Below are 26,356 nucleotides of genomic sequence, written 5' to 3' on the forward strand. Positions count from 1 at the left end.
TCACTATGACTCTTTGGCCCCGCCCCTAAGTGACGCATGCGTGGAGGATATGCGCTTTGCTGCAAAGTCCTCCTTTACTCCACACACGCTTCTAAGCCTTGCTACTAACTACACTTTATTCATCCTCCGTGTCAGGATAAACTCCACTCGTCTCAGTCAACTTTGGACTTTGGACCCGCTTAGCTTGCTACTTGTTTTAGCGCGCTAGTTAGCTTAGCTTGCTAGTTAGCTTAGCGCGCTAGTTAGCTTAGCTTGTTAGCTGCTAACTAAGAGACGCGGATTTGATCAACACATCGCTTAGTTAAGATCAAGTGTGAGTGTAAAGTGTTGTGATTGTGTGAAAATGTGTGAAAGAACGATAGCAGAGTACAAAGAAGAACTTTCTCGGACAAAAGAAGAGAACAAAAGACTACGTCAACTACTGGACGCTGTTTTCAAGAAACCTCAAGTTGTGTTACACAGAACAGGTTTGTTTACTTCTTACTCTCACATGTTTACTAACTTTATATTTCATTATTAACATGAACATGACGTGTTAGATTAATTGTGATTAATAGGTGTAGTCAGACACATGATTGTTATTGTGTTATTAATGTGATTATCAGACAGCAGTCATTTACATTAGATAATGTTCAAATATAGGTGATTTGGCACACTTATAATTAAAATAACAAAAATAATGTTGTTTTTCATCAGATATGTACTAGTATTGTATATGTGGATGGGGGCCCTGCTTTGGAAATAATGTGTAGCCCTTTCAGAGATCACATTTAGTTCCACTTTAAACATTCACATGTTGCACAATGAGATGGTATAACGTGAACAATTCTGGAACTTTCTAACTCGGGGGGGGGGGGGGGCGCGATGTATTGGGTATAACAAAATGGTGTCTGCCAATGTAGTTTACAATGTCACTACGGCAGTAGTTGTCAAACTTTTTTCACCAAGTACCACCTCAGAATATACTTGGATCTCCAAGTACCACCATCATGAACATTATTAAAATACAGTAGCATAGTTGCCACAACACCCCTAAAGGGACATGGGGGAAAGTCCTAGTTGGAAATACAGCCCAATTATCTCCTGAACTGCCATTTCCACACACCCCTCAAACCATGCGCACACAGCCAATACTGTCTGGTGCTCACCAGAAACTATCTGGTGCACACCAGATACATATCTAAACAAATGTTGTCCCCATGTTCCTTTAGGGGCTCTGTTAAAAATAAGTACCGTATTTTCCGCACCATAAGGCGCCCTGGGTTATAAGCCGCGCCTTCAATGAACGGCATATTTCAAAACTTTGTCCACCTATAAGCCGCCCCGTGTTGTAAGCCGCATCTAACTGCGCTAAAGGAATGTCAAAAAAACAGTCAGATAGGTCAGTCAAACTTTAATAATATATTAAAAACCAGCGTTCTAAAAACAACTCTGTTCACTCCCAAAATGTACGCAAATGTGCAATCACAAACATAGTAAAATTCAAAATAGTGCAGAGCAATAGCAACATAATGTTGCTCGAACGTTAATGTCACAACACACAAAATAAACATAACGCTCACTTTCTGAAGTTATTCTTCATTCATAAATCCCTCGAATTCTTCTCCTTCGGTGTCCGAATTGAAAAGTTGGGCGAATGTGGGATCCAAAATGGCCGGCTCCGTCTCGTCGAAGTAATCGGAGTCAGTGTCGCTGTTGTCCAGCAGTTCTGTGAATCCTGCCTTCCGGAAAGCTCGGACCAAAGTTGTGACCGAAATATCTGCCCAGGCATTTACGATCAACTGGCAGATGTTGGCGTATGTCGTCCGGCGCTGTCTCCCTGTCTTGGTGAACGTCACGTGTGTTCGCCTTCTGTCATCCACTGTTCCCACGCAGTTAGCAGTCTAGCTTCGAATGCCCTGTTGACACCAATATCTAGCGGCTGGAGGTCTTTTGTCAATCCACCCGGAATGACGGCGAGTACTGAATAACGGGCGTAAGCGTGTCTCTTAATGTGATGTTATGAGCTAGCAAATATAACAACTACACTACCCAGCATGCAACGATAGTGACGAGCATGCGCGGTAGCCCTGAGAAGCGTTGTTGTATGCTGGCAGTTAGAATGTGGTTATGAGCACGCTGTGAGTAAACGTTGAGAACTCAGTTAACACGCCTCGTCTGCATTATTTATAATTAGACAGACAACACACTTAATAGGAGCCATTTTGGGATCTTTACATAAACACACAAATGGAAATGAAACGTCACATATCCCAGCATGCACCGCGCGCTTCTTCTTCTTCTACGGGGAAAAAAGATGGCGGCTGTTTACCGTAGTTGCGAGACCGAAACTTTATGAAAATTAATATTAATATTAACCCATATATAAGGCGCACCGGATTATAAGGCGCACTGTCAGCTTTTGAGAAAATTTGTGGTTTTTAGGTGCGCCTTATAGTGCGGAAAATACGGTAAGTGGCTTGTTTAAAAAACAAATCAACATTTAAAAAATAAATCACATGATGGGAGTCAGTGGCGCCCCCTTACGTCATTCATTGCAATGACAGAAGAGTGAAAGTCATTGAAATTGTGGCCATAATACTCCCTGATTTTTTACATGTACCCCTTGTTCATGTTTATATTCTTGTTTTCCTTTTACTCCTATGTAAGATAGTTTTTATATAAAACATTAAAGGGGAACATTATCACCAGACCTATGTAAGCGTCAATATATACCTTGATGTTGCAGAAAAAAGACCATATATTTTTTTAACCGATTTCCGAACTCTAAATGGGTGAATTTTGGCCTTTCTAATATTCGCTCTCGGAGCGATGACGTCACAACGTGGCGTCACATCGGGAAGCAATCCGCCATTTTCTCAAACACCGAGTCAAATCAGCTCTGTTATTTTCCGTTTTTTCGACTGTTTTCCGTACCTTGGAGACATCATGCCTCGTCGGTGTGTTGTCGGAGGGTGTAACAACACGAACAGTGACGGATTCAAGTTGCACCAGTGGCCCAAAGATGCAAAAGTGTTAAGAAATTGGACGTTTGTTCCGCACACTTTACCGACGAAAGCTATGCTACGACAGAGATGGCAAGAATGTGTGGATATCCTGCGACACTCAAAGCAGATGCATTTCCAACTGGACTGGACAGATCAGCTTTCAGGAAAAGAAAGCGGATGAGGGTATGTCTACAGAATATATTAATTGATGAAAACTGGGCATGTTGTTGCCAAATGTATTTCATATGCTGTAAACCTAGTTCATAGTTGTTAGTTTCCTTTAATGCCAAACAAACACATACCAATCGTTGGTTAGAAGGCGATCGCCAAATTCGTCCTCGCTTTCTCCCGTGTCGCTGGCTGTCGTGTCGGTTTCGCTTGCATACGGTTCAAACCAATATGGCTCAATAGCTTCAGTTTCTTCTTCAATTTCGTTTTCGCTACCTGCCTCCACACTACAACCATCCGTTTCAATACATTCGTAATCTGTTGAATCGCTTAAGCCGCTGAAATCCGAGTCTGAATCCGAGCTAATGTCGCTATAGCTTGCTGTTCTTTCCGCCATGTTTGTTTGTGTTGGCTTCACTATGTGACGTCACAGGAAAATGGACGGGTGTTTATAACAATGGTTAAAATCAGGCACTTTGAAGCTTTTTTTAGGGATATTGCGTGATGGGTAAAGTTTTGAAAAAAACTTGGAAAATAAAATAAGCCACTGGGAACTGATTTTTAATGGTTTTAACCCTTCTGAAATTGTGATAATGTTCCCCTTTAAAGGCCTACTGAAACCCATTACTAGTACCGACCACACATTCTGATAGTTTATATATCAATGATGAAATCTTAACATTGCAACACATGCCAATACGGCCGGGTTAACTTATAAAGTGCAATTTTTAATTTCCCGGGAAACTTCCACTTAAAAACGTCTCGGTATGATGACGTTTGCGCGTGACGTCAAGGGTTGAAACGGAAGTATTGGGACACCATTGTATCCAATACAAAAAGCTCTGTTTTCATCACAAAATTCCACAGTATTCTGGACATCTGTGTTGATGAATCTTTTGCAATTTGTTTAATGAACAATGGAGACGGCAAAGAAGAAAGCTGGATATGCAATCTGTGTATTAGCGTCTGGCTACAGCAACACAACCAGGAGGACTTTGACTTGGATAGCAGACGCGCTATCCGACACTAGCCGCCGACCGCATCGATGATCGGGTGAAGTCTTTTGTCGCTCCGTCGATCGCTGGAACGCAGGTGAGCTCCGGTGTTGATGAGCAGATGAGGGCTGGCTGGCGTAGGTGGAGAGCTAATGTTTTGATCATAGCTCTGTCGAGGTCCCGTAGCTAAGTTAGCTTCAATGGCGTCGTTAGCAACAGCATTGCTAGGCTTCGTCAGGCGGTACATCATTAACCGTGTGGTTACAGGTCCAGAGTTTGGTAGTGTTGTTGATCTTCTGTCTATCCTTCCAGTCAGGGCCTTATTTCTTTTGTTTCTATCTGCATTTAAGCACGATGCTATCACGTTAGCTCCGTAGCTAAAGTGCTTCACCGATGTATTGTCGTGGAGATAAAAGTCACTGTGAATGTCCATTTCGCGTTCTCGACTCTCATTTTCAAGAGGATATAGTATCCGAGGTGGTTTAAAATACAAATCCGTGATCCACAATAGAAAAAGGAGAGCGTATGGAATCCAATGAGCCCTTGTACCTAAGTTACGGTCAGAGCGAAAAAAGATACGTCCTGCACTGCACTCTAATCCTTCACTCTCACGTTCCTCATCCACAAATCTTTCATCCTGGCTCAAATTAATGGGGTAACCGTCACTTTCTCGGTCCCAATCGCTCTCGCTGCTGGTGTAAACAATGGGGAAATGTGAGGAGCCCTACAACCTGTGACGTCACGCTACTTCCGGTACAGGCAAGGCTTTTTTTATCAGCGACCAAAAGTTGCGAACTTTATCATCGTTGTTTTATACTAAATCCTTTCAGCAAAAATATGGCAATATCGGGAAATGATCAAGTATGACACATAGAATGGATCTGCTATCCCCGTTTAAATAAAACAATTAATTTCAGTATGCCTTTAAAAAACATTGAAATTAAGTGCGCTGGTTTAAGAGGACACATTTAAATGTCAACATGAAAATAACTGACCTTCAACTATGGTGTTTTTATAGATGAACATGATTATAGGACATACACACAATAATGATAGATAATTAAATGGGTTATACTTGTATAGCGCTTTTCTACCTTCAAGGTACGGTACTCAAAGCGCTTTGACACTATTTCCACATTCACCCATTCACACACACATTCACACACTGATGGCGGGAGCTGCCATGCAAGGCGCTTACCAGCAGCCATCAGGAGCAAGGGTGAAGTGTCTTGCCCAAGGACACAACGGACAAACTTAATGAACTTGTATATACATAAATTATAAATATCAGAATCAGAATCAGCTTTTTTGTCATTACGCAAGGTAACAAGATTGAGGCCATTCCATACAGTGCGATGTGTGCATGCTAGAAAAACAATGTGCAAATATATAAAAATATAAAAAATGTAGAAGTGCAATGAATATGGTGTGAAATGAATATATACATGAAAAAAAAACAAAAAATAAATAAATAAAAAAAACAGGGTGGTTGGTGGAATGGGTTATTGCACCGAAGAGAAGGCAGTTATGAGGGACAATGGGGCAGTCCGTTCAGGATGGTTATGGCCCTGGGGAAGAAGCTGTTCTTTAGCCTGTTTGTTTTGGTTTTAATGCACCTGTAGCGCTTCCCAGAGGGCAGCAGGTGGAACAGGTCAGCGCCAGGGTGGGTGCTGTCCTTGATGATGGCACTGGCTCTGTTGAGGCAGCGGGAGGTGTAGATGTCCGTCAGAGAGGGGAGAGGGCGGCCGATGATCTTCTGAGCCGTCTTGACCACTCTTTGCAGCCTCTCCCTGTCTGCTGCAGTGCAGCTGCCGTACCATACCGTAATACAGTAGGTCAGCAGGCTCTCGATGGACGAGCGGTAGAAGGTCAGCAGCAGGTCAGGCTTCAGGTTGTACTTCCCGAGGACTCTAAGGAAGTGTAGCCGCTGCTGAGCCTTCTTGATGATTGATGTGGTGTTGACTGTCCAGGAGAAGTCATTAGAGATGTGGACTCCAAGGTGCCTGAAGGTGTGGACCCTCTCTACACGCTCGCCGTTGATGTAGAGGGGGGCAGGGTCGGTGCTGCTCCTCCTGAAGTCGACGATGATCTCTCTGGTCTTGCTGGTGTTGAGAGCGAGGTTGTTCTCCAAAGACCAGGCCGTCAGCTTCAGGACCTCCTCTCTGTAGGCAGCCTCGTCACCCCTGGAGATGAGCCCGACCACTGTGGTATCGTCGGCGAACTTGACGGTAAGGTTGTCACTGTGGGCCGGACTGCAGTCATGGGTGTAAAGGCAGTAGAGGAGGGGGCTCAGCACACAGCCCTGTGGGGAGCCGATGCTCAGCGTGCGGGAGGATGAGAGGTGCGGGCCAAGTCTCACATTCTGGGGTCGGTCCGTTAGGAAGTCCCTTATCCAGGCGTTTGTGAGAGGGGGGAGGCCAAGAGTGTCCAGTTTATTGCAGAGTCTGTCCGGGATTATTGTATTGAAGGCAGAGCTATAGTCCACAGAGAGCATCCGGACGTAGCTCTGCTGCTGCTCCAGGTGGTTCAGAGCAGAGTGGAGAGCAACAGCGATGGCGTCCTCTGTGGACCTGTTCGCCCGGTATGCGAACTGGTGGGGGTCGAAGTCTGGAGGGATATGGTCCTTGATGTGCTGGAGAACAAGTCGCTCGAAGCACTTCGTGATTACCGGAGTGAGGGCCACTGGTCGGTAATCATTCAGGCTGGTGATGGGAGACTTCTTCGGCACCGGGATTATTGTAGATGACTTCAGGCAGGATGGGATGACTGCCTGAGCCAGGGAGAGGTTGAAGATCCTGGTGAGGGGGGGAGCGAGCTGGTGGGCGCACGTCCTGAGCACCTTTCCAGGTACTCCGTCTGGTCCGGTAGCCTTCCTGGGGTTCACAGCCAGGAGCACTCGTCTGACACTGTGCTCCTGTACAGTGAGTGGAGTGGCGCCGGAGCCCGGTGGGGGCGGGGGCAGGGCTGGAGCAGATGAGTGTCGCTGGGGGGTTTCGAAACGGGCAAAGAAACAGTTGAGCTCCTCTGCCAGTGTCGCACTCTGATCTGCAGTTGTCATATTGCAGCCTCTGAAGTTCGTGATGTCATGAATATATACATACATATGCACACTACACACATACATAGCCACACCATTACCACTAGTGATCATGGAAATGTTATCATGCCACACCATTATCACTAGTGATGATGGAAATGGTATCATGCCACACCATTACCACTAGTGATGATGGAAATGTTATCATGCCACACCATTAACACTAGTGATGATGGAAATGTTATCATGTCACACCATTATCACTAGTGATGATGGAAATGTTATCATGCCACACCATTACCACTAGTGATGATGGAAATGTTATCATGCCACACCATTATCACTAGTGATGATGGAAATGGTATCATGCCACACCATTACCACTAGTGATGATAGAAATTGTATCATGCCACACCATTACCACTAGTGATGATGGAAATGTTATCATGCCACACCATTAACACTAGTGATCATGGAAATGGTATCATGCCACACCATTACCACTAGTGATGATAGAAATTGTATCATGCCACACCATTACCACTAGTGATCATGGAAATGGTATCATGTGCAAGGGTGAAGTGTCTTGCCCAAGGACACAACGGACTTGAATAGGATGGTAGAAGGTGGGGATTGAACCCCAGTAACCAGCAACCCTCCGATTGCTGGCACGGCCACTTTACCAACTTCGCCACGCCGTGATTATAGGACATACACGCACTAAACATTATTATAGGACATACACACAATAAACATGATTATAGGACATACACACAATAAACATTATTATAGGACATACACACAATAAACATGATTATAGGACATACACACAATAAACATGATTATAGGACATACACGCAATAAACATTATTTTAGGACATACACACAATAAACATGATTATAGGACATACACACAATAAACATGATTAAAGGACATACAAACAATAAACATGATTATAGGACATACACACAATAAACATGATTATAGGACATACACACAATACACATGATTATAGGACATACACACAATAAACAACTAATCGATTAAATCAATTAAAATAGATTATAAAAATAGTTGGTGATTAATTTAGTGATCGATTCGTTGGATCTAGGCTATGCGCATGCGCAGAGGCTACTTTTTAATTTTTTAAATATTTTCTAAACCTTTATTTATAAACTGCAACATTTACAAACAGCTGAGAAACAATAATCAAAATAAGTATGGTGCCAGTATGCTGTTTTTTTCTCATTAAAATACTGGAAAGGATAGAAATGTAGTTTGTCTCTTTTATCCGATTATTGATCGATTAATCGAAGCAATAATCGACAGATTAATCGATTATCTAATTAGTTGTTGGTTGCAGCCCTAATATATATAAATATAAATATATATATATATATATATATATATATATATATATATATATATATATATATATATATATATATATATATATATATAAAATGTGTGTGTATGTATATATATATATATATATATATATATATATATATATATATATATATATAAAATGTATATGTATATATGTGTACATGTATATATAAACCATTAAAAATCAGTTCCCAGTGGCTTATTTTATTTTTCAAAGTTTTTTCCAAAATTTTACCCATCACACAATATCCCTAAAAAAAGCTTCAAAGTGCCTGATTTTAACCATCGTTATATACACCCGTCCATTTTCCTGTGACGTCACATAGTGATGCCGACACAAACAAACATGGCGGAAAGAACAGCAAGCTATAGCGGCATTAGCTCGGATTAAGACTCGGATTTCAGTGGCTTAAGCGATTCAACAGATTACGCATGTATTGAAACGGATGGTTGTAGTGTGGAGGCAGGTAGTGAAAACGAAATTGAAGAAGAAACTGAAGCTATTGAGCCATATCAATTTGAACCGTATGCAAGCGAAACCGACGAAAACGACACGACAGCCAGCGACACGGGAGAAAGCGAGGACGAATTCGGCGATCGCCTCCTAACCAACGATTGGTATGTGTTTGTTTGGCATTAAAGGAAACTAACAACTATGAACTAGGTTTACAGCATATGAAATACATTTGGCAACAACATGCACTTTGAGAGTGCAGACAGCCCAGTTTTCATCAATTAATATATTCTGTAGACATACCCTCGTCCGCGCTCTTTTCCTGAAAGCTGATCCGTCCAGTTTTGGAGTTGATGTCAGCAGGCCAGGGAAGCTAGGGTCGATATTCTTCTCTTGATCATCTTCGGTGGCATAAGGGACGGTGTGAGCCAAGACATCCAGGGGGTTTAGCTCGCTCGTCTGCGGGAACAAACTGCCGCCATTGCTTGCCGTGCTACCGAGGTCCTTTGTCCCAGAATTGCTCACACACTCCGGCAGAGTGAATGGGGGTCTGGCGGCAGATTTCTTTGACTTTATGGTTGGAAATGCATCTGCTTTGAGTGTCGCAGGATATCCACACATTCTTGCCATCTCTGTCGTAGCATAGCTTTCGTGGGTAAAGTGTGCGGAACAAACGTCCAATTTCTTGCCACTTTCGCATCTTTGGGCCACTGGTGCAACTTGAATCCATCCCTGTTGGTGTTGTTACACCCTCCGACAACACACCAACGAGGCATGATGTCTCCAAGGTACGGAAAACAGTCGAAAAAAACGGAAAATAACAGAGCTGATTTGACTCAGTGTTTGAGAAAATGGCGGATTGCTTCCTGATGTGATGTCAAGTTGTGACGTCATCGCTCCGAGAGCGAATATTAGAAAGGCGTTTAATTCGCCAAAATTCACCCATTTAGAGTTCGGAAATCGGTTAAAAAAATATATGGTCTTTTTTCTGCAACATCAAGATATATATTGATGCTTACATAGGTCTGGTGATAATGTTCCCCTTTCAGGACAAGCTAAAATCATCAGCCCAGAGGTTGGGTCTTGGGCGCATTTGGGTGTTCCAACAGGACAATGACCTCAAACACACCTCAAAAGTGATCAAGGAATGTCTAAATCAGGCTAGAATTAAGGTTTTAGAATGGCCTTCCCAAAGTCGTTTGGACAATGCTGAAGAAACAAGTCTATATCAGAAAAACAACACATTTAGCACCAATTTTGTCAAGAGGAGTGGTCAAAAATTGAAGCAGAAGCTTGTGGATGGCTACCAAAAGCGCCTTATTGCAGGTAAACTTGCCAAGGGACATGTAAGCAAATATTAACATTGCTGTATGTATACTTTTGACCCAGCACATTTGCTCACATTTTCAGTAGAGCCATAATAAATTCATAAAAGAAGCAAACTTCATGAACTTTTTTAGTGAGCAACAAGTATGTGCTCCAATCACTACATCACATCAAAATAAGAGTTGTAGAAATGATTGACAGCCATGACATGATGTTCTTTACAAGTGTATGTCAACTTTTGATCGCGGCTGTATATATGCATGTGTATATGTATATATATCCATCCATCCATCCATTTTCTACCGCTTATCCCTTTCGTAGTGGCGGGGGGTGCTGGAGCCTATCTCAGCTACAATCGGGTGGAAGGCGGGGTATGTATATATATATATATATATATATATATATATATATATATATATATATATATATATATATATATATATGTATACTGTATATTTATGTGTATATGTTCACTTTAACAGTCCAGTTGTGATTGATTGAATGTCCTGGGAATTTTACTGGACAATAGTTTTATTTTATGGATATTTTCAAAGCAGAATAGTGTCCTTAGGGCCCTCTGGCACCTCATGGGGGACCCGTAAAATCTGTGCCTCTTAAGACCTCACTGTTGGCTTTGTACGCTCATGTTACTTCTCAACTAGTCAAAGTTGATGCTAATCGACCTGTTTCTTCTCCTTTTTACAGAATGTGAAAGCAAAAGTGAGTCCACAAATAACCGAATCGTAAAAGCAGAATCGAAAATGAAATCTGAATTGGTAAAATCTTATCTATTTCCATCCCAGCATGTGTTTGTCTTCTTGTGTCCTGCAGACGTCTGTGAAAAATATCGTCCACCTGAGCAGCAGGAGGGGTCCTCCAGTATGGAGCAGAAGAGGTCACAGCACCTCCACGTGAAAGAAGAGGAGCCACAGTCCCCCCTCTTTAAAGATGAAGAAAAACAGCGGCTGACCCCCCCACTTCATAGAGGAAGACAAGAGACACCTCATCAGTGTGAAGAGTGAAGATGATGAGGTCAAAAGTGAAAGTGAGGAGAAGAGAGAGGCGGAGCCTCCAAGCAGCAGCTCAACACAACACATGACAACAGAAGCTGATGGAGACCACTGTGGAGGATCACAAGCAGACAAGATCTTAGCTCCACTATCAGATAGTGAGGACACAACGTCACACTCTCCTGACACTGATGATGAAGACTCTAAAGATGATAAGACATGTCACACTGACAACACTCACTTCACATGTTCTCTCTGTCACAAAACTTTTAATGACCGTAGCAATATGAAAAGACACATGAGAACACACACTGGAGAAAAACCTTTTTCCTGCTCAGAATGTGGTAAAAGTTTTGCACTAACTCAAAGTTTAAAAGTACACATGAGAACACACACTGGAGAAAAACCATTTTCCTGCTCAGAATGTGGTAAAAGTTTTGCACTAACTCAAAATTTAAAAGTACACACGAGAAGACACACTGGAGAAAAACCTTTTTCCTGCTCAGAATGTGGTAAAAGTTTTGTACTAAATCATTATTTAAAAGTACACATGGGAAGACACACTGGAGAAAAACCTTTTTCCTGCTCAGAATGTGGTAAAAGTTTTGTAGTAAATGAACATTTAAAAGTTCACATGAGAACACACACTGGTGAAAAACCTTTTTCATGTTCAATCTGCGGTAAAGATTTTAGTCGAAGGCGCCATTTAAAATCACACAAGAGAACGCACTCTGATGAAAAACCGTACTCCTGTTCAAGCTGCAACAAAAGCTTTCGTCACCTAACCACTCTTAGAGCACACATGAGAAGACACCCAGGAGAGAAAGTGTTGAGTTGCAGTGTGTGTGGTGAAAGATTGTCTTCTAAGTACCAGTGTAAGAAACACAAGTGTGCTGGTGAGAACAGCAGCAGCAAATGAAGATGCAGGATTTGAAATAAACTGTCTAAACTTTAACTTTGACTTTCTAACATCAGCACATATAACATGTGTGACATCATTGTTGTGTGTGTAACACAATCTTGTTAATATGATTCTAACATTTATAGATTAGACACTTCAGATTAGTGCTTTTATTTCAGTCAAGTACATGAGTTAATATACACATTTGTGTACTTTAAAATGAACAGAACAATTTGACTGAAAAGGTGAGAATAAACAGTACATAAAATATGTTACATACAGTAAACATTTTATGTGTAGATATTCATAATTCACTTTTATACTTATTCATAATAGTGTTGTATATATGTTTTTTGCAATAATGAACTGTTTCATATTTTATTTTCTAATTGTAGATGATTCCATAGATGAACTCCTTTATATGATATACATATTTGTTTTACATGTGTTCATACCATAGGCTCCAGCGCCCCCGTGACCCCAAAGGGAATAAGCGGTAGAAAATGGATGGATGGATGGATGGATGTGTTCATACCTTTGCTTTTGAGTACACATAAATCCCTCTTAGTTCATATTTACTGGTTCACATCTGAAACATCTTCTGGACCACTTCTGGAAGCATATTATTATTTACTTTGTACATCATTTGAACTGTTGTGTTGTATACCATTTTAAAATGTGTGACTTTATGAATCATTTGTTGGGTCTTTATAATCCATTCTATTAATTGTCTTTATTACTCTGTTGTGTAATATGAATATTGTTGTGTGATTGTTTTATATGTCTGTCCCCAGACCTTTATGCAATAAACAATGTATGCCTCAACAGAAGTTGGGTACAATAAATGTAGTTAATATTTGTGGGTATGTATTTTATTCTATTTATTATTGCAGTCCATTTTTTAAATGTTTTCTTTATATGACTTGCATGTAGTTTCCAGCTTACTTCATCATCTAGACTAAGTCAGCCTGGAGGATGTGTGTAATGTTGAGATGTGTTGGAGATGACTTGGTTTGTTTGGATGTTGTCAACCTGTCAATTGTTCTATTTAAACATGTTGTCAGATCTCGCGAGAGAAACAAGCAACCAGCTCTATGACTTCTTCTTACTGGCAGTTTGCAGCCATGACTTGAAAGGTTTATACTGCCACCTACTGGACTGTAGAATGTAGTGTGGGCCATAGGACAAAAGGAGGAAATCCCGCTAAGAACCTGTGGAAAGCAGAAATACACCTAAGATTTTCTACTAGTCTGCTGGATTCACCTGTGAATATCAAACTAAGGGACCTTATCTTCTCATGTGCTCAAACTGAAATAGCACTGTTTACTCAAACCTGATGGTTTGCTTTCTCCCAGATGAAAATGAACATTCACCAAGTATAGAACATGATATGAGTTCATTAATACACTTCATTTTACATACTCAGGAGTTTGCACTTAACCTGCTCTCTGGAATATTCCCCCGGTGACGGTGTGAGTTTTGTGTAAACATGTTGATACACTTTGTTACACACTGAGAGGAACATCAACCTCTCATAAATATTGTGTGTCTGAAACTGAAACTGTCTTGGCGTCTTGTCCAGGGTGTACGCCGCCTTCCGCCCGAATGCAGCTTGAGATAGGCCCTGCCACCCCAAAAGGGACAAGCCGTAGGAAATGGATGGATGGATGGCTAATCAAAGAAAAATAAATAAATAAATGAATAAAATAAAAAATTAAAATAATTCAAATATATATATATATATATATATATATATATATATATATATATATATATATATATATATATATATATATATATATATTTATATTTATATATATATTTATATATAATATACATAATGTCAAAGGAAATTTAGAAATAACATGAAAACCTCCCACAGTCTAAAATACATTATAAAAACGATTAGCATCAAAGACAAAAATAATATCATGAGTGTAATATTTATTTTGTTTCTTTTTTTTCTTTCCTTATGCTACTGTTGTTTCAAAACATTGTTAAATATTTGAATATGTTTACGAAAATAAGTTGTAAGTCTTTGTTTTGAAAATGTAAAATGTAAACATTTATTTTTATTTTCAGAATGTTGAAATAGTTGTACCGTGGGTGGGGGGGAAGAGCTGGTTACTTGTTTCTCTCGCGAGATCCGGAAAAGAGCTGGTTACTTGTTTCTCTCGCGAGATCTGGAAAAGAGCTGGTTTGTACTTGTTTATCTCGCGAGATCTGGAAAAGAGCTGGTTACTTGTTTCTCTCGCGAGATCTGACAAGACTGCGCGCGAAGCAAACAGGGCGAGGATAAAGCAAGATGGCGTCTGACGGTGAAGACGTTATTGCAGTCGTCACAGTTCAGTGTTCTTAATCTGTGCGTCCATGTACACATATATGTCCTTTATTACACTCTATTAAATAGAGTAATACTAACTGTTTGTATATTAGTCTGAGCGCACTTTGATGCTTCTCCAGCTAGCTTAGCTTGCTAGTTAGTTTAGCTTGTTAGCTGCTAACAAAAAGAGGCGGAAGTGATGAAAACACATCGCTAAGCAGAGATCAAGTGTGAGTGTAAAGTGTTGTGATTGTGTGAAAATGTGCGAAAGAACCATAGCAGAGTACGAGGAGGAACTTTGTCCAACAAAAGAGGAGAAGGAGCGACAACATGAAAAACATCAAGTTGTGTTACACACAACAGGTTTGTTTACTTCTTACTCTCACATCTTTACTAACTTTATATTTATTATTAACACTTTTCTTCAATATATTGTGTATAGGAAGATGAATTGTCATGTGAGGATGTTCAGACACACAATATTTATGAGAGGTTGATGTTCTTCTCAGTTTGTAACAAAGTGTATCAACATGTTTACACAAAACTCACACAGTCACCGGGGGAATATTCCAGAGAGCAGGTTAAGTGCAAACTCCTAAGTATGTAAAGCTCGAGAGTTTGACCTCCAAAAATAAGAGAGGTAAGACAAAGTCAGAGTCAGTTACCATGGTAACTGACGCTGTAAACCTTGCCTGCTAGTTGGCAGGTTTGACAAGTTATTTATGTGTGTAAAAGCTATACTGACCTGTTATTTCCTTCATATTGGTGCAGCCATTAACCTACTACAACACCTGCTACATCCACCTACTCAGTGGCCTAGTGGTTAGAGTGTCCGCCCTGAGATCAGTAGCTTGTGTCATACCAAAGACTATAAAAATGGGACCCATTACCTCCCTGCTTGGCACTCAGCATCAAGAGTTGGAATTGGGGGTTAAATCACCGTAAAAATTATTCCCGGGCGCGGCCCCCGCTGCTGCTCACTGCTCCCCTCACCTCCCAGGGGGTGATCAAGGTTAATGGGTCAAATGCAGAGAACAATCTGGCCACACCTAGTGTGTGTGTGACAATCAGTGTTGGGTTAGTTACTGAAAACCAGTAACTAGTTACAGTTACTAGTTACTTTATTTCAAAAGTAACTCAGTTACTAACTCAGTTACTTACACCAAAAAGTAATGCGTTACTGTGAAAAGTAACTATTTAGTTACTTCTTTTTTTCTTCTTTTTTTTTTAAAGCTCCGATTAATGCCCTTTTTGCCTTCATTTCAGTACTGTTATTGCACTGGAGAATAATACAATCTGTTGATCAACTTGACATACATTTTTATTTTCCTTTTAACATAATGAATGAAAAACAGTGCAACATAAAAAGGCATTCCTCCTTTCTTTAAACTTGGACCAATGACCATTAATAAAAAAACAAGTTTAAGTGCAACATAAGAAGAAACATCATCTTCCTTGAAACATAGGTAGTGAAATAAAGGCTGACATCTGGAGTGATGCTGCTGTCTTCCACACTTGGAGCCATGGATTGTAGAATCCTTGTTTTCAGTGGCAGGATCATTGACACAGATGGTGAAGTTTCAGTGCTCAGTAGAGATGGAACACTTTTAAGCACCTGGAGGACCTCATCTGCCACTCTCACATCATCATCAGACAGGGTGACATTTGTCTTCAGGGTGTTGTGGGTCAATGCAGAGTATATAGCTGCCTGCTGCTCCAACATATCATAAGTGGAGTTCCACCTCGTTGGGACATCATGTATGAGCAGGCAGCTTTAGCATTTATTGCTTTGTCTTAAGCACATGAGCAGCTGTTGTGCTTGGGTGGAAGTAGGAAACCTCCTTCCTGATCCTCCAAAGGAGGCGCTCCATCCTATTGACTGAGATTCCCTTCTGTGATGCCAAATTCACTACATGTGCAAAGCACCTATCTGTGGTCCCAGTCCTGCCTCATTCTCTGTAATTATTTGATTTTTGGCATTATCACGTGTGACTGGGATATCTTTATCTTCCATTCCTCCACTGCTTGTGTCAGCACCTGCGCAAGGTGACTCTCGTAGAGGGGGCGTGTCTTCTCATCTCCCAGTCTGCTGTGATGAAGTGAGCGCTTATAGTTCCGCTGGACGTCCACCCGTCTGTCATGAGCGCAACAGCTGATGCTCGGGATAGTTCATCCACAACTTTTTTCTTCTCCTGCTCATAAAGATCTGGCACAATCTTATTGCTGAAGTGGGTGCGCGACGGGATGTCGTAACGTGGTTCAAGCACGTTCAGCATGTGTTTAAAACCCTCGTTTTGCACAACCGAGTCTGCACTTGTAAACACACCGATTCAATGGCGGGGGCGTTCAAGCTCCTCCGTTACTCCGCTCGCCATGACCACGCTGTGTGTGGACTGAACGTGACAACAACTTTTTTTTGTTTGTTTCATATATCAAACCGCGGATCACCTCCCCACACACACACACACATAGACCGCGCCTCTTTTCTTCTCTCCGGCTTGTGACAGAGGAAGATTCAGAAGAACGCGACACCGCAGCGCTTCTGTTTCTAGCCGATACTACATCAAAAGTAACGTAAAATAACGCAGTAACGCATCATGTAGTAACGGTAACTAAATTACTGAATAAAAAAAAATAACGCGTTAGATCACTAGTTACCGCCGAAACTAACGGCATTACAGTAACGCGTTACTTTGTAACGCGTTAGTCCCAACACCGGTGACAATCATTGGTACTTTAACTTTTTAATGTGGCAGTGATTGTGGAAAAAACAAAGCCTGATCTAAAGATGACATCTTGATCTCATACCATCTCAAACCAATTGGCCGTTCATTATTACGGTAAGTGAAATGTCTGAAAGTCGCTTAAATGTGTCTTTAACCAAGCAACACTAAGTTTTATCCAGTTACTCGAGTAATCGAAAACATTTCCAGTAGAATACTTGATTAATAACATTTTCAATAGCCACAGCCCTATATTTCATGTACGATTTAGTATTTAGCATGTAGGAGTTAAAATGTGTTTTGTTTGTGTTCTGTAGACATCCATCAGCTGATTGGACACCAAGAAGAATATCTCCCTCATCTGCAGGGGGACAGTTTCACTTCAGAGGATCCACAGCCCTCACACATGAAAGAGGAAGAGGAGGGAGAGTGTGTTGTAGGGCAGGAGGAGGATGATGTCAGCAAGTTTCCACTGACTGTTGTCTCTGTGAAGACTGAAGAGCATGAAGACAAAGCACCTGAGTCCTCACAGCTTCATCACAGTCCAAGTAAGCACAACATCCACATATCATCTAATACAATGTTTGTGACACATGTTTATCCGGGGGCCACATTTATGACTAAAGATGGAGATATACTTGCTTTTTAACACCACCATTTAAAAATGAATGCTCATCAATCATCAACAGTGTAATTGCTGGGGTGTAACCATGTGACCTAGAGGCCGTCCTCCTTACCTCACGTGGTCAAATGAAGGCAAACATTCAATATGGCTACTGTTTATTTACCTTTAGCAGCACATATGTCAGCATATTTCAAAGGTTTAGTGGTGAAGATTAGGAATGTATACCAAGTACCATTTTTTTTAGTACTGGTTCCTAATTATGTCGTCCATGAGGACCGTGAAGATTCTGGACTAATGACGCAACTATTGGTATTTTTAATTCCAGCTGACACGTTGTCACATTGAGTTCAGCTGCCGCTGCTACACATTAAAATCAGCTTTGAATAATGACAAATAAGGAAGCAACAACACGCAAAAGTGTGATGTGTGTGTTATTGACAAGAAGATGACATAACTGTATTTCACCTTGCACTGCACACATAGTTGACTTCTTTAACACTTCAAATAAACAGCTGTTTTTTTTTTTTTTTTTTTATTTATTTATTTAAACAGGTAAAAATCCCATTGAGATCAAAGATCTCTTTTCCAAGGGAGACCTGGCCAAGAGGGCAGCAGCAAGGTTACATTAAAAACAGTAAACAACACATAAAACATGACTTTTACAACATTACAACTTGCTGGCATAACACATGTGCATACAGACAAGGTAGACTGCAATCATTTCACAGAAGCTTTAAACTTATTCAATGTAACAAGGGTTTGAAGTTTAATATTGGATTGTAGGTTATTCCAAGCCTTCGCTGCTGAAAACCTAAATGCTTTCTTGCCCAGTTCAGTTCTTACTTTGGGAACGACAAATTGCAGAACATTCATTGAAAGAATATTGTGACTTCCTTGTTTCTTTGTTAAAAGACAAGACAGATAAGATGGGGTGATACCCAGAATGGTTTTGTAGATGAACAAGTACCAATGATTGAGGCGTCGAGCACATAAAGATGTCCAGTTAACCATTGAGTATAACACACAATGGTGAGTAAGTTAATCATTGAGTATAACACACAATGGTGAGTAAGTTAACCATTGAGTATAACACACAATGGTGAGTAAGTTAATTATTGAGTATAACACACAATGGTGAGTAAGTTAACCATTGAGTATAACACACAATGGTGAGTAAGTTGGTGATGAATCTCAGTGCCCCGTGGTACATACTATCCAGCTTGTGGAGACAACCAACAGTAGCATTCATGTACAACACATCTCCATAGTCAATAACAGGTAAAAAGGTTGTTTCCACCAATTTCTGTTTCACAGTAAAAGAAAAGCAAGACTTGTTTCTATAATACAATCTCAGTAAAAGTTTCAGTTTTTTTTACAACATACTGAATGTGCTCCTTAAAACTCAAGTGGTCATCAATTAAAATCCTAAATATTTAAAAGCAGATACTAACACAATTTGTTGCCCATTTCTTGTTCAAATGTTCTCACACAGTGCTGATCTTACAGTTTTTGACGTGGTAAAGAACATACACTTTGTTTTCTCTGCATTTAAAAGCAGTTGTAGATAGCAAAGTTGTTCTTGTACTCTGTCAAATGCTTGTTGTAGATATTTAAGGGCCTCAGCAGGAGTGGGTGCTGTGCAGTATATGACAGTATCATCAGCATAGGAATGGAAAGTTGAGTTCAGAATATTATTATATTCTGTCCAAGATTATTAATTAATAATGGGCCCAACACAGAACCTTGAGGGACACCCTTTTCCACTTGCAGTACGTCCGAGAAGGAACCTTCTATCTGAACAGCCTGAGTTCTACTTGTGAGGTCATTTGCAAACCATCCGACTGCTTGCTGAGAAAAACCAATAGCTGAAAGACGTTTGATTAAAATGACATGATCAACCGTATCAAATGCCTTTGAAAAGTCAATAAAGAGGGACAGACAGCACTGCTTCTTGTCAAGAGCTTCAGTTACATCATTTATAAACTTCATAGCAGCAGTAACAGTACTGGGATTTCTGCCAAAACCTGACTGAAATGGTGACAGAAGAAAGTTGGTGTCCAAAAAGTATTTTATCTGTTCACTGATAAGGGATTCAAGCACTTTTGCCAGAACAGAGAGTTTAGAGATCGGTCTGTAATTATTTAGATTACTAGGGTCACCTCCTTTTAATAGGGGGATTACAAGGGCAGATTTCCAATCCAAGGGGATTTCATTTGAAATTAGAGTAAGGTTAAAAATGTGAGTCAGTGGTCCAGCTATAATTTCAGCTGCCAACTTTAGGAAGAGCGGCTCCAACTTATCTGAGCCAGCTGGTTTTGTAGGTTTAAGTTGTTTTAGGGCCCTCATGACCTCTGTTGTGGTAAAAGGCGTAAAGTTAAAAACTTGGGTATTTTCAAAGGTTCTTTCCGGAGTTAGCGGAACTTCAGTAGAGTTGTCAGAATTATAGAAAAAACCAGAGGAAATAAAATGATTATTATAATGACTACCCATTTCTCTTCTGTCACTTACTCTGACACCATCAACAAGTATACTAGATGGGAGATTGACTGAATTACAGCAGGCGGACAAAGATTTGATGATTTTCCAAAACTTCTTTGGGTGTTTGAGGTTTTCAGTTGTTGTGGAGAAATACAATTCTGATTTGACTTTCCGAAGGAGAGAGGTAAATTGATTTCTTAATTGTCTAAAATTCAACCAATCTGCTTCTAACCCTGACTTGCGTGCCCTGGCCCAAGCAGCATTACGCTCATGCAATACATCTGACAGGTCCGATGTAAACCACTGATTGTCACGTCCTTTAACCCTACATTTTTTAAAAGGGGCATGTTTGTTCACTATACTCAAGAAGTTTTTGTGAAAATATTTCCAATTCAGTTCAACATTATCAAAAAGAGCAATTCTATCCCAATTAAAAAGATGAAATGTAAAAAAGCTTGCGTCTCAAATAATTCCATATTACGCCTTTCAAGAAGATGAGGCTTGCTTTTAGGAATCCTTGTGTCTCGCATTACTGCAATCACACAATGATCACTCACATCATTAGGGAAAACACCAGATGCAACACATTTAAAGGGCATATTTGTTAGAATTAAGTCAATGAGTATAGCTTTTTGAGGGCATTTAGGATTAGGTCTTGTAGCTGAGAAAATTAATTGTGTTAAATTTAGAGATTCACACTGTGCTTTCAAAGAGTCAGACACAGATGTGAGCCAGTCCCAGTTCAAATCACTATTTCATTGTATTTCAGTTGAGACAGAAGCTTCACAAGAGTAGATAGGGAATTACTAGGGCAGGGGTCGGCAATCTTTACCACTCAAAGAGCCATTTTGACCAGTTTCACAAATTAAAGAAGACAATGGGAGCCACAAAACTCTGTTGAAATTTAAAATGAAATAACACTACATACGAAGTTTTTTTTTTTGCTTTGTGCTATGTATAAACCAGGGGTCTCAGACACGCGGCCCGCACCTAATATGAAAATGTAATGTTACTGCGGCCCGAGAGTTTTATATGAATGGCGCTTGACAGCGTCATACTTGCCAACCCTCCCGATTTTTCCGGGAGACTACGAATAATTTCAGGGCAACTATTCTCTCGAGCGTGCTGTGATGGCACGGCAATTAACGCCCTCTACAACCTGTACAAACAGGGTGCCGGCCCAGCCACAGGATGTATGAGGCTTCTGCTAACTCACACAAGTGACAGCAAGGCATACTTGGTTAACAGCCACACAGGTCACACTGACGGTGGCTGTATAAAACAACTTTAACACTCTTACTAATAATGCGCCACCCTGTGAACCCACACCAAACAAGAATGACAAACACATTTCGGGAAAACATCCGCACCTTAACACAACATAAACACAACAGAACAAATACCCAGAATCCCATGCAGCCCTAACTCTTCCGGGCTACATTATACACCCCCGCTACCACCAAACACCCCCCCGTGCGTCGGTTGAGGTGGGCGGGGTTTGGTGGTAGGGGGGTTGTATAATATAGCCCGTAAGAGTTAGGGCTGCAAAGGATTCTGGGTATTTGTTCTCTTGTGTTTATGTTGTGTTAAGGTGCGGATGTTCTCCCGAAATGTGTTTGTCATTCTTGTTTGGTGTGGGTTCACAGTGTGGCGCATTATTAGTAAGAGTGTTAAAGTTGTTTTATACGGCCACCGTCAGTGTAACCTGTGTGGCTGTTGACCAAGTATGCCTTGCTGTCACTTATGTAATAAGCAAGCAGCAGTTGCATACAACATGTGGCTGGGCTGGCACGCTGTTATTACAGGTTGTAGAGGGCGTTAAATGCTGTACCATCACAGCACGCCCTACAATTGTTAGGGTGAAAATCTGAGGATATTTGTCCCGGGAGATTTCTGGGAGAGGCACTGAAATCCGGAAATCTCCCAGGAAAATCAGGAGGGGCGGTAAGTATGCAGCTGAGCCGCATCAGAGTGATCAAAAAGCCGCATGCGGCTCCGGAGCCGCGGGTTGCCGACCCCTGTACTAGGGGCAGATGGAGGCCTATAACACCCCACTACCATAATGTGGTGATTTCTAGCTAACTCAATTTCAAGTGCTAACAGTTCAAGTTCTTTACTTACTGATTCAGAGAGCACTAATTTAACATCAAACCTCTGCTTAATATATATGGCCACTCCACCACCTTTTCTTTGTCGGTCAGTACGATAGACATTATAGCCATGAATGTAAATATATTTATCAAGCACAGATTGTTTAAGCCAAGTTTCAGATAAGACTACAATATCAGCATTTGTTGAGTTTATCCAGATCTTTATCATATCCAGTTTAGGGAGTAAACTCCAAACATTGATATGAATAATCCCAAGACCAGATCTAGTTTTAAAATCCGCAGGTGTAAAACATTGTGTAGGTGTATCAGGGCCTGGATTAGTCTCAACATTTCCTGAGAGCAATAACAATAATATAACTAAACATTTGCGCTTAAAGATACCATCTTTTGAGTCGGTATTTAATCTGTGAAAGTAAGTGCTCACAATAGGGGAGGATGCAGTAATGTTGACGTGATCTCTCAAAACAAGGAAACAATAAGAATGAATGGACTCTACCATAGTATGCAGCCACTTTGTTTTGTCCAAAGTCACAGAAATCTTCAACTGAGATAAGGCCGAGGTTATTTTGTAGCTGCCACTATGATGAAATGTCAAATTATCAAATATGTCAAACTGTGCATCTTGAAGTAGCATAGCTCGTGAGTGGGGGTGACCAGACCCATTTGGGACACCAGTAAAACCACACAAAAGTATAAAACACAATATAATAATTTGTGACATAGTGAGAGGAGAAGTTCCACTTGTTTTACCACTTTTGAAGATGTTAGCAGACAGGGCTAAAGGCTAGCAACCAAGGCCGACGGGTGGAAGCCCATAGACAAAGCCAATGGCTGGAGGCAAACAGCAGGTCGATGGAAGGCTAGTAGGCAGGTTGATGGTGGAAGGCTAGTAGGCAGGTCGACGGTGGAAGGCTAGCAGGCAGGTCGACGGTGGAAGGCTAGTAGGCAGGTCGACGGTGGAAGGCTAGCAGGCAGGTCGACGGTGGAAGGCTGGTAGACAGGCCGATGGTGGAAGGCTAGCAGGCAGGTCGATGGTGGAAGGCTGGTATACAGGCCGATGGTGGAAGGCTAGCAGGCAGGCCGATGGTGGAAGGCTAGGAGGCAGGTCGATGGTGGAAGGCTAGGAGGCAGGTCGATGGTGGAAGGCTAGTAGGCAGGTCGATGGTGGAAGGCTAGTGGTGCGGTTGGTAGAGTGGCCGTGCCTGAGGGTTCCTGGTTCAATCCCCACCTTCTACCAACTTAGTCACGTCTGTTGTGTCCTTGAGCAGGACACTTCACCCTTGCTCCTGATGGGTCGTGGCAAGCGCCTTGCATGGCAGATCCCGCCATTAGTGTGTGAATGAGTGAATGAGACGGGATGAGTTTGTTAAGTACAAAAATGAGTCGAAATTTTTGAATGAAAGAAACTGCTGTTCTAAATGTGTTCTCTAGATGTATCAATAGCAATTTTTTGTATCTTTGTAGATGATGCTACATATGTAAAACACAACTAAAACACATGATGTTAGCTCAGCAGTCGGGGAAAATGAGCAAACTACATCAATAACATCCTGTAATTTGATTTTGATATGATTTATTTATCTTGATAGATTGAAAATGAACACCAATGAGTTGACTGATGAACATTATCACATAATTGATTCTGAAAGTGTAAAAAAGGACAACTAAAGATAGAATACTATTGTATGTAAAAAACAACAACATTATGTTTTGTACATTTTCAGAATGTGTTTGTTCTATTTTTAAACAAAGAAAGCAATCTGCAGTTGTCTTAATTTTTACGTTATCTTGCCGTAATTTTACCAGTCCGGCCAACTTGGAGTAGATCTTCCTCCATGTGGCCCCCCATCTAAAATTAGTTTAAACACCCCTGGCCGAGTTGTTCCTGCGAAAAGCAGATATGAGAAAAAAATCTAATTATGAAACGGAATATATCCCTAAAGATTTGTTGAGTAATATCAAGGATTATCCGTCGGTGGCGTTCCCAGACATGTGGAACTATCTTGAGTTCCAGACGTCATTTTACACCATAAATTATGGTTAAGTTTAGAGATAAAGTTTAGGTGTCATAGACCGTATACAGAATAAAATATTTACACACTTTATATCAGTGAGTGTAAAGTTAAGAATGCCTCAATCCATGCTGCCTTGTACTTATTAAAAAAACTTGCTCCTCATCAAATTTCCAAGTCTGTTTTTGTACTCACTTTTGAATTAATTTTAGTGGCTGGGACCAAATTAAGTATTTCCCGTGTTTGTATTGGTTGTTTTGCTACACACTTTTAACACAACACACGAAATAACACAAATAATGTCATTGTGTTAACAGTGTCAGTCCAAAACTATTTCTATTCTCTTTTTATCTTATTTACTTATTTACCCAACAGACGTTCAACAGCCCCTTCACATTAAAGAGGAAGAGGATGATCCACAGCTCACCCACATGAAAGAGGAAGAGGAGGATCCACACATGAAAGAGGACGAGGAGGGAGAGTGTGTTGTAGGGCAGGAGGAGGATGATGTCAGCAAGTTTCCACTGACTGTTGTCTCTGTGAAGACTGAAGAGCATGAAGACAAAGCACCTGAGTCCTCACAGCTTCATCACAGTTCAAGTAAGCACATATCATTTTATTCTCAGGGCATTCAATCCATCACAACTGGACTGTTCACTTTGTCTTAGAAGACTCATCCAAGTACCGTATTTTCCGCACTATAAGGCGCACCTAAAAACCACACATTTTCTCAAAAGCTGACAGTGCGCCTTATAACCCGGTGCGCTTTATATATGGATTAATATTAAGATTCATTTTCATAAAGTTTCGGTCTCGCAACTACTGTAAACAGCCGCCATCTTTTTTCCCCGTAGAAGAGGAAGTGCTTCTTCTTCTACGCAAGCAACCGCCAAGGTAAGCACCCGCCCCCATAGAACAGGAAGGGCTTCTTCTTCTACTGTAAGCAACCACCCGCCCGCGTAGAAGAAGAAGAAGCGCGCGGATATTACCGTACGTTTCATTTCCTTTGTGTGTTTACATCTGTAAAGACCACAAAATGGCTCCTACTAAGCGACAGGGATCCGGTTCATGAAAAGACGCAATCTCTCCATCCGCACACGGATTACTATTTCACAGCAACTGCCTAAAGACTTTCAAGAAAAGCTGGCTACTTTCCGTGCATATTGTAAAAACAAGATAGCTGAAAAAAAGATCCGGCCAGAGAACATTATCAACATGGACGAGGTTCCACTGACTTTTGATATTCCTGTGAACCGCACTGTGGATACAACGGGAGCACGTACGGTGAATATTCGCACCACAGGGAATGAGAAGTCATCCTTCACTGTGGTTCTAGCTTGCCATGCTAATGGCCAGAAACTTCCACCCATGGTGATATTCAAAAGGAAGACCTTGCCAAAAGAGACCTTTCCAGCCGGCGTCATCATAAAAGCTAACTCGAAGGGATGGATGAAGAAAAGATGAGCGAGTGGTTAAGGTAAGTTTACGCGAAGAGGCCGGGTGGCTTTTTTCACGCAGCTCCGTCCATGTTGATATACGACTCCGTGCGCGCCCACATCACGCTGGTTTTTAATATATTATTAAAGTTTGACTGACCTATCTGACTGTTTTTTTGACATTCCTTTAGCGCAGTTAGATGTGGCTTATAGCACGGGGCATCTTATAGGTGGACAAAGTTTTGAAATATGCCGTTCATTGAAGGCGCGGCTTATAACCCAGGGCGCCTTATGGTGCGGAAAATACGGTAGGCTTCATCACTTCATGCTCATACACTTCAAGTCTTAAATCTAATCATTGGAATTTAGAGGGGAACTGC

The 26,356-nt window shown here is 41.1% G+C and overlaps 2 protein-coding genes across 8 annotated transcripts in view; both read left to right on the forward strand.

The window, feature by feature from the left end:
* Window positions 1-97: 97 nt before the first annotated feature.
* Window positions 98-13,098, forward strand: LOC140679489 (uncharacterized). 4 transcript variants are annotated; one of them, XM_072914959.1, is made up of 3 exons: window positions 98-467; window positions 11,063-11,077; window positions 11,161-13,098. In XM_072914959.1, exon 3 carries the CDS (start codon window positions 11,453-11,455, stop codon window positions 12,284-12,286), a length of 834 nt encoding a protein of 277 aa, XP_072771060.1. In that variant the 5' UTR covers window positions 98-467; window positions 11,063-11,077; window positions 11,161-11,452; the 3' UTR covers window positions 12,287-13,098. The 4 variants fall into 4 exon arrangements, with proteins under 4 accessions (XP_072771060.1, XP_072771059.1, XP_072771061.1 ...); XM_072914958.1 differs by having other exon boundaries at window positions 11,189-13,098; XM_072914960.1 differs by having other exon boundaries at window positions 11,189-11,452.
* A 1,457-nt stretch (window positions 13,099-14,555) lies between these two features.
* Window positions 14,556-26,356, forward strand: part of LOC133617135 (uncharacterized) — a 29,916-nt gene continuing 18,115 nt past the window's right edge. For 2 of the 4 annotated variants that reach the window (XM_061976902.2, XM_061976899.2), the window contains exons 1-3: window positions 14,556-14,954; window positions 17,632-17,862; window positions 24,916-25,140. In XM_061976902.2, the coding sequence (XP_061832886.1) occupies window positions 14,852-14,954; window positions 17,632-17,862; window positions 24,916-25,140 (559 nt within the window). In that variant the 5' untranslated portion in view covers window positions 14,556-14,851. The remainder of the gene's footprint in view (window positions 14,955-17,631; window positions 17,863-24,915; window positions 25,141-26,356) is intronic. The other 2 variants (XM_061976900.2, XM_061976901.2) reach the window with 2 other exon arrangements.

The sequence above is a fragment of the Nerophis lumbriciformis genome, linkage group LG16 (genome assembly GCF_033978685.3).
Source record: "Nerophis lumbriciformis linkage group LG16, RoL_Nlum_v2.1, whole genome shotgun sequence".
Taxonomy (NCBI): Eukaryota; Metazoa; Chordata; class Actinopteri; order Syngnathiformes; family Syngnathidae; genus Nerophis; species Nerophis lumbriciformis.

Excerpts from the sequence above, each read along its gene's own strand:
- LOC140679489 (XM_072914959.1), top strand. The coding sequence starts at position 11,453 with ATGACAACAGAAGCTGATGGAGACCACTGTGGAGGATCACAAGCAGAC.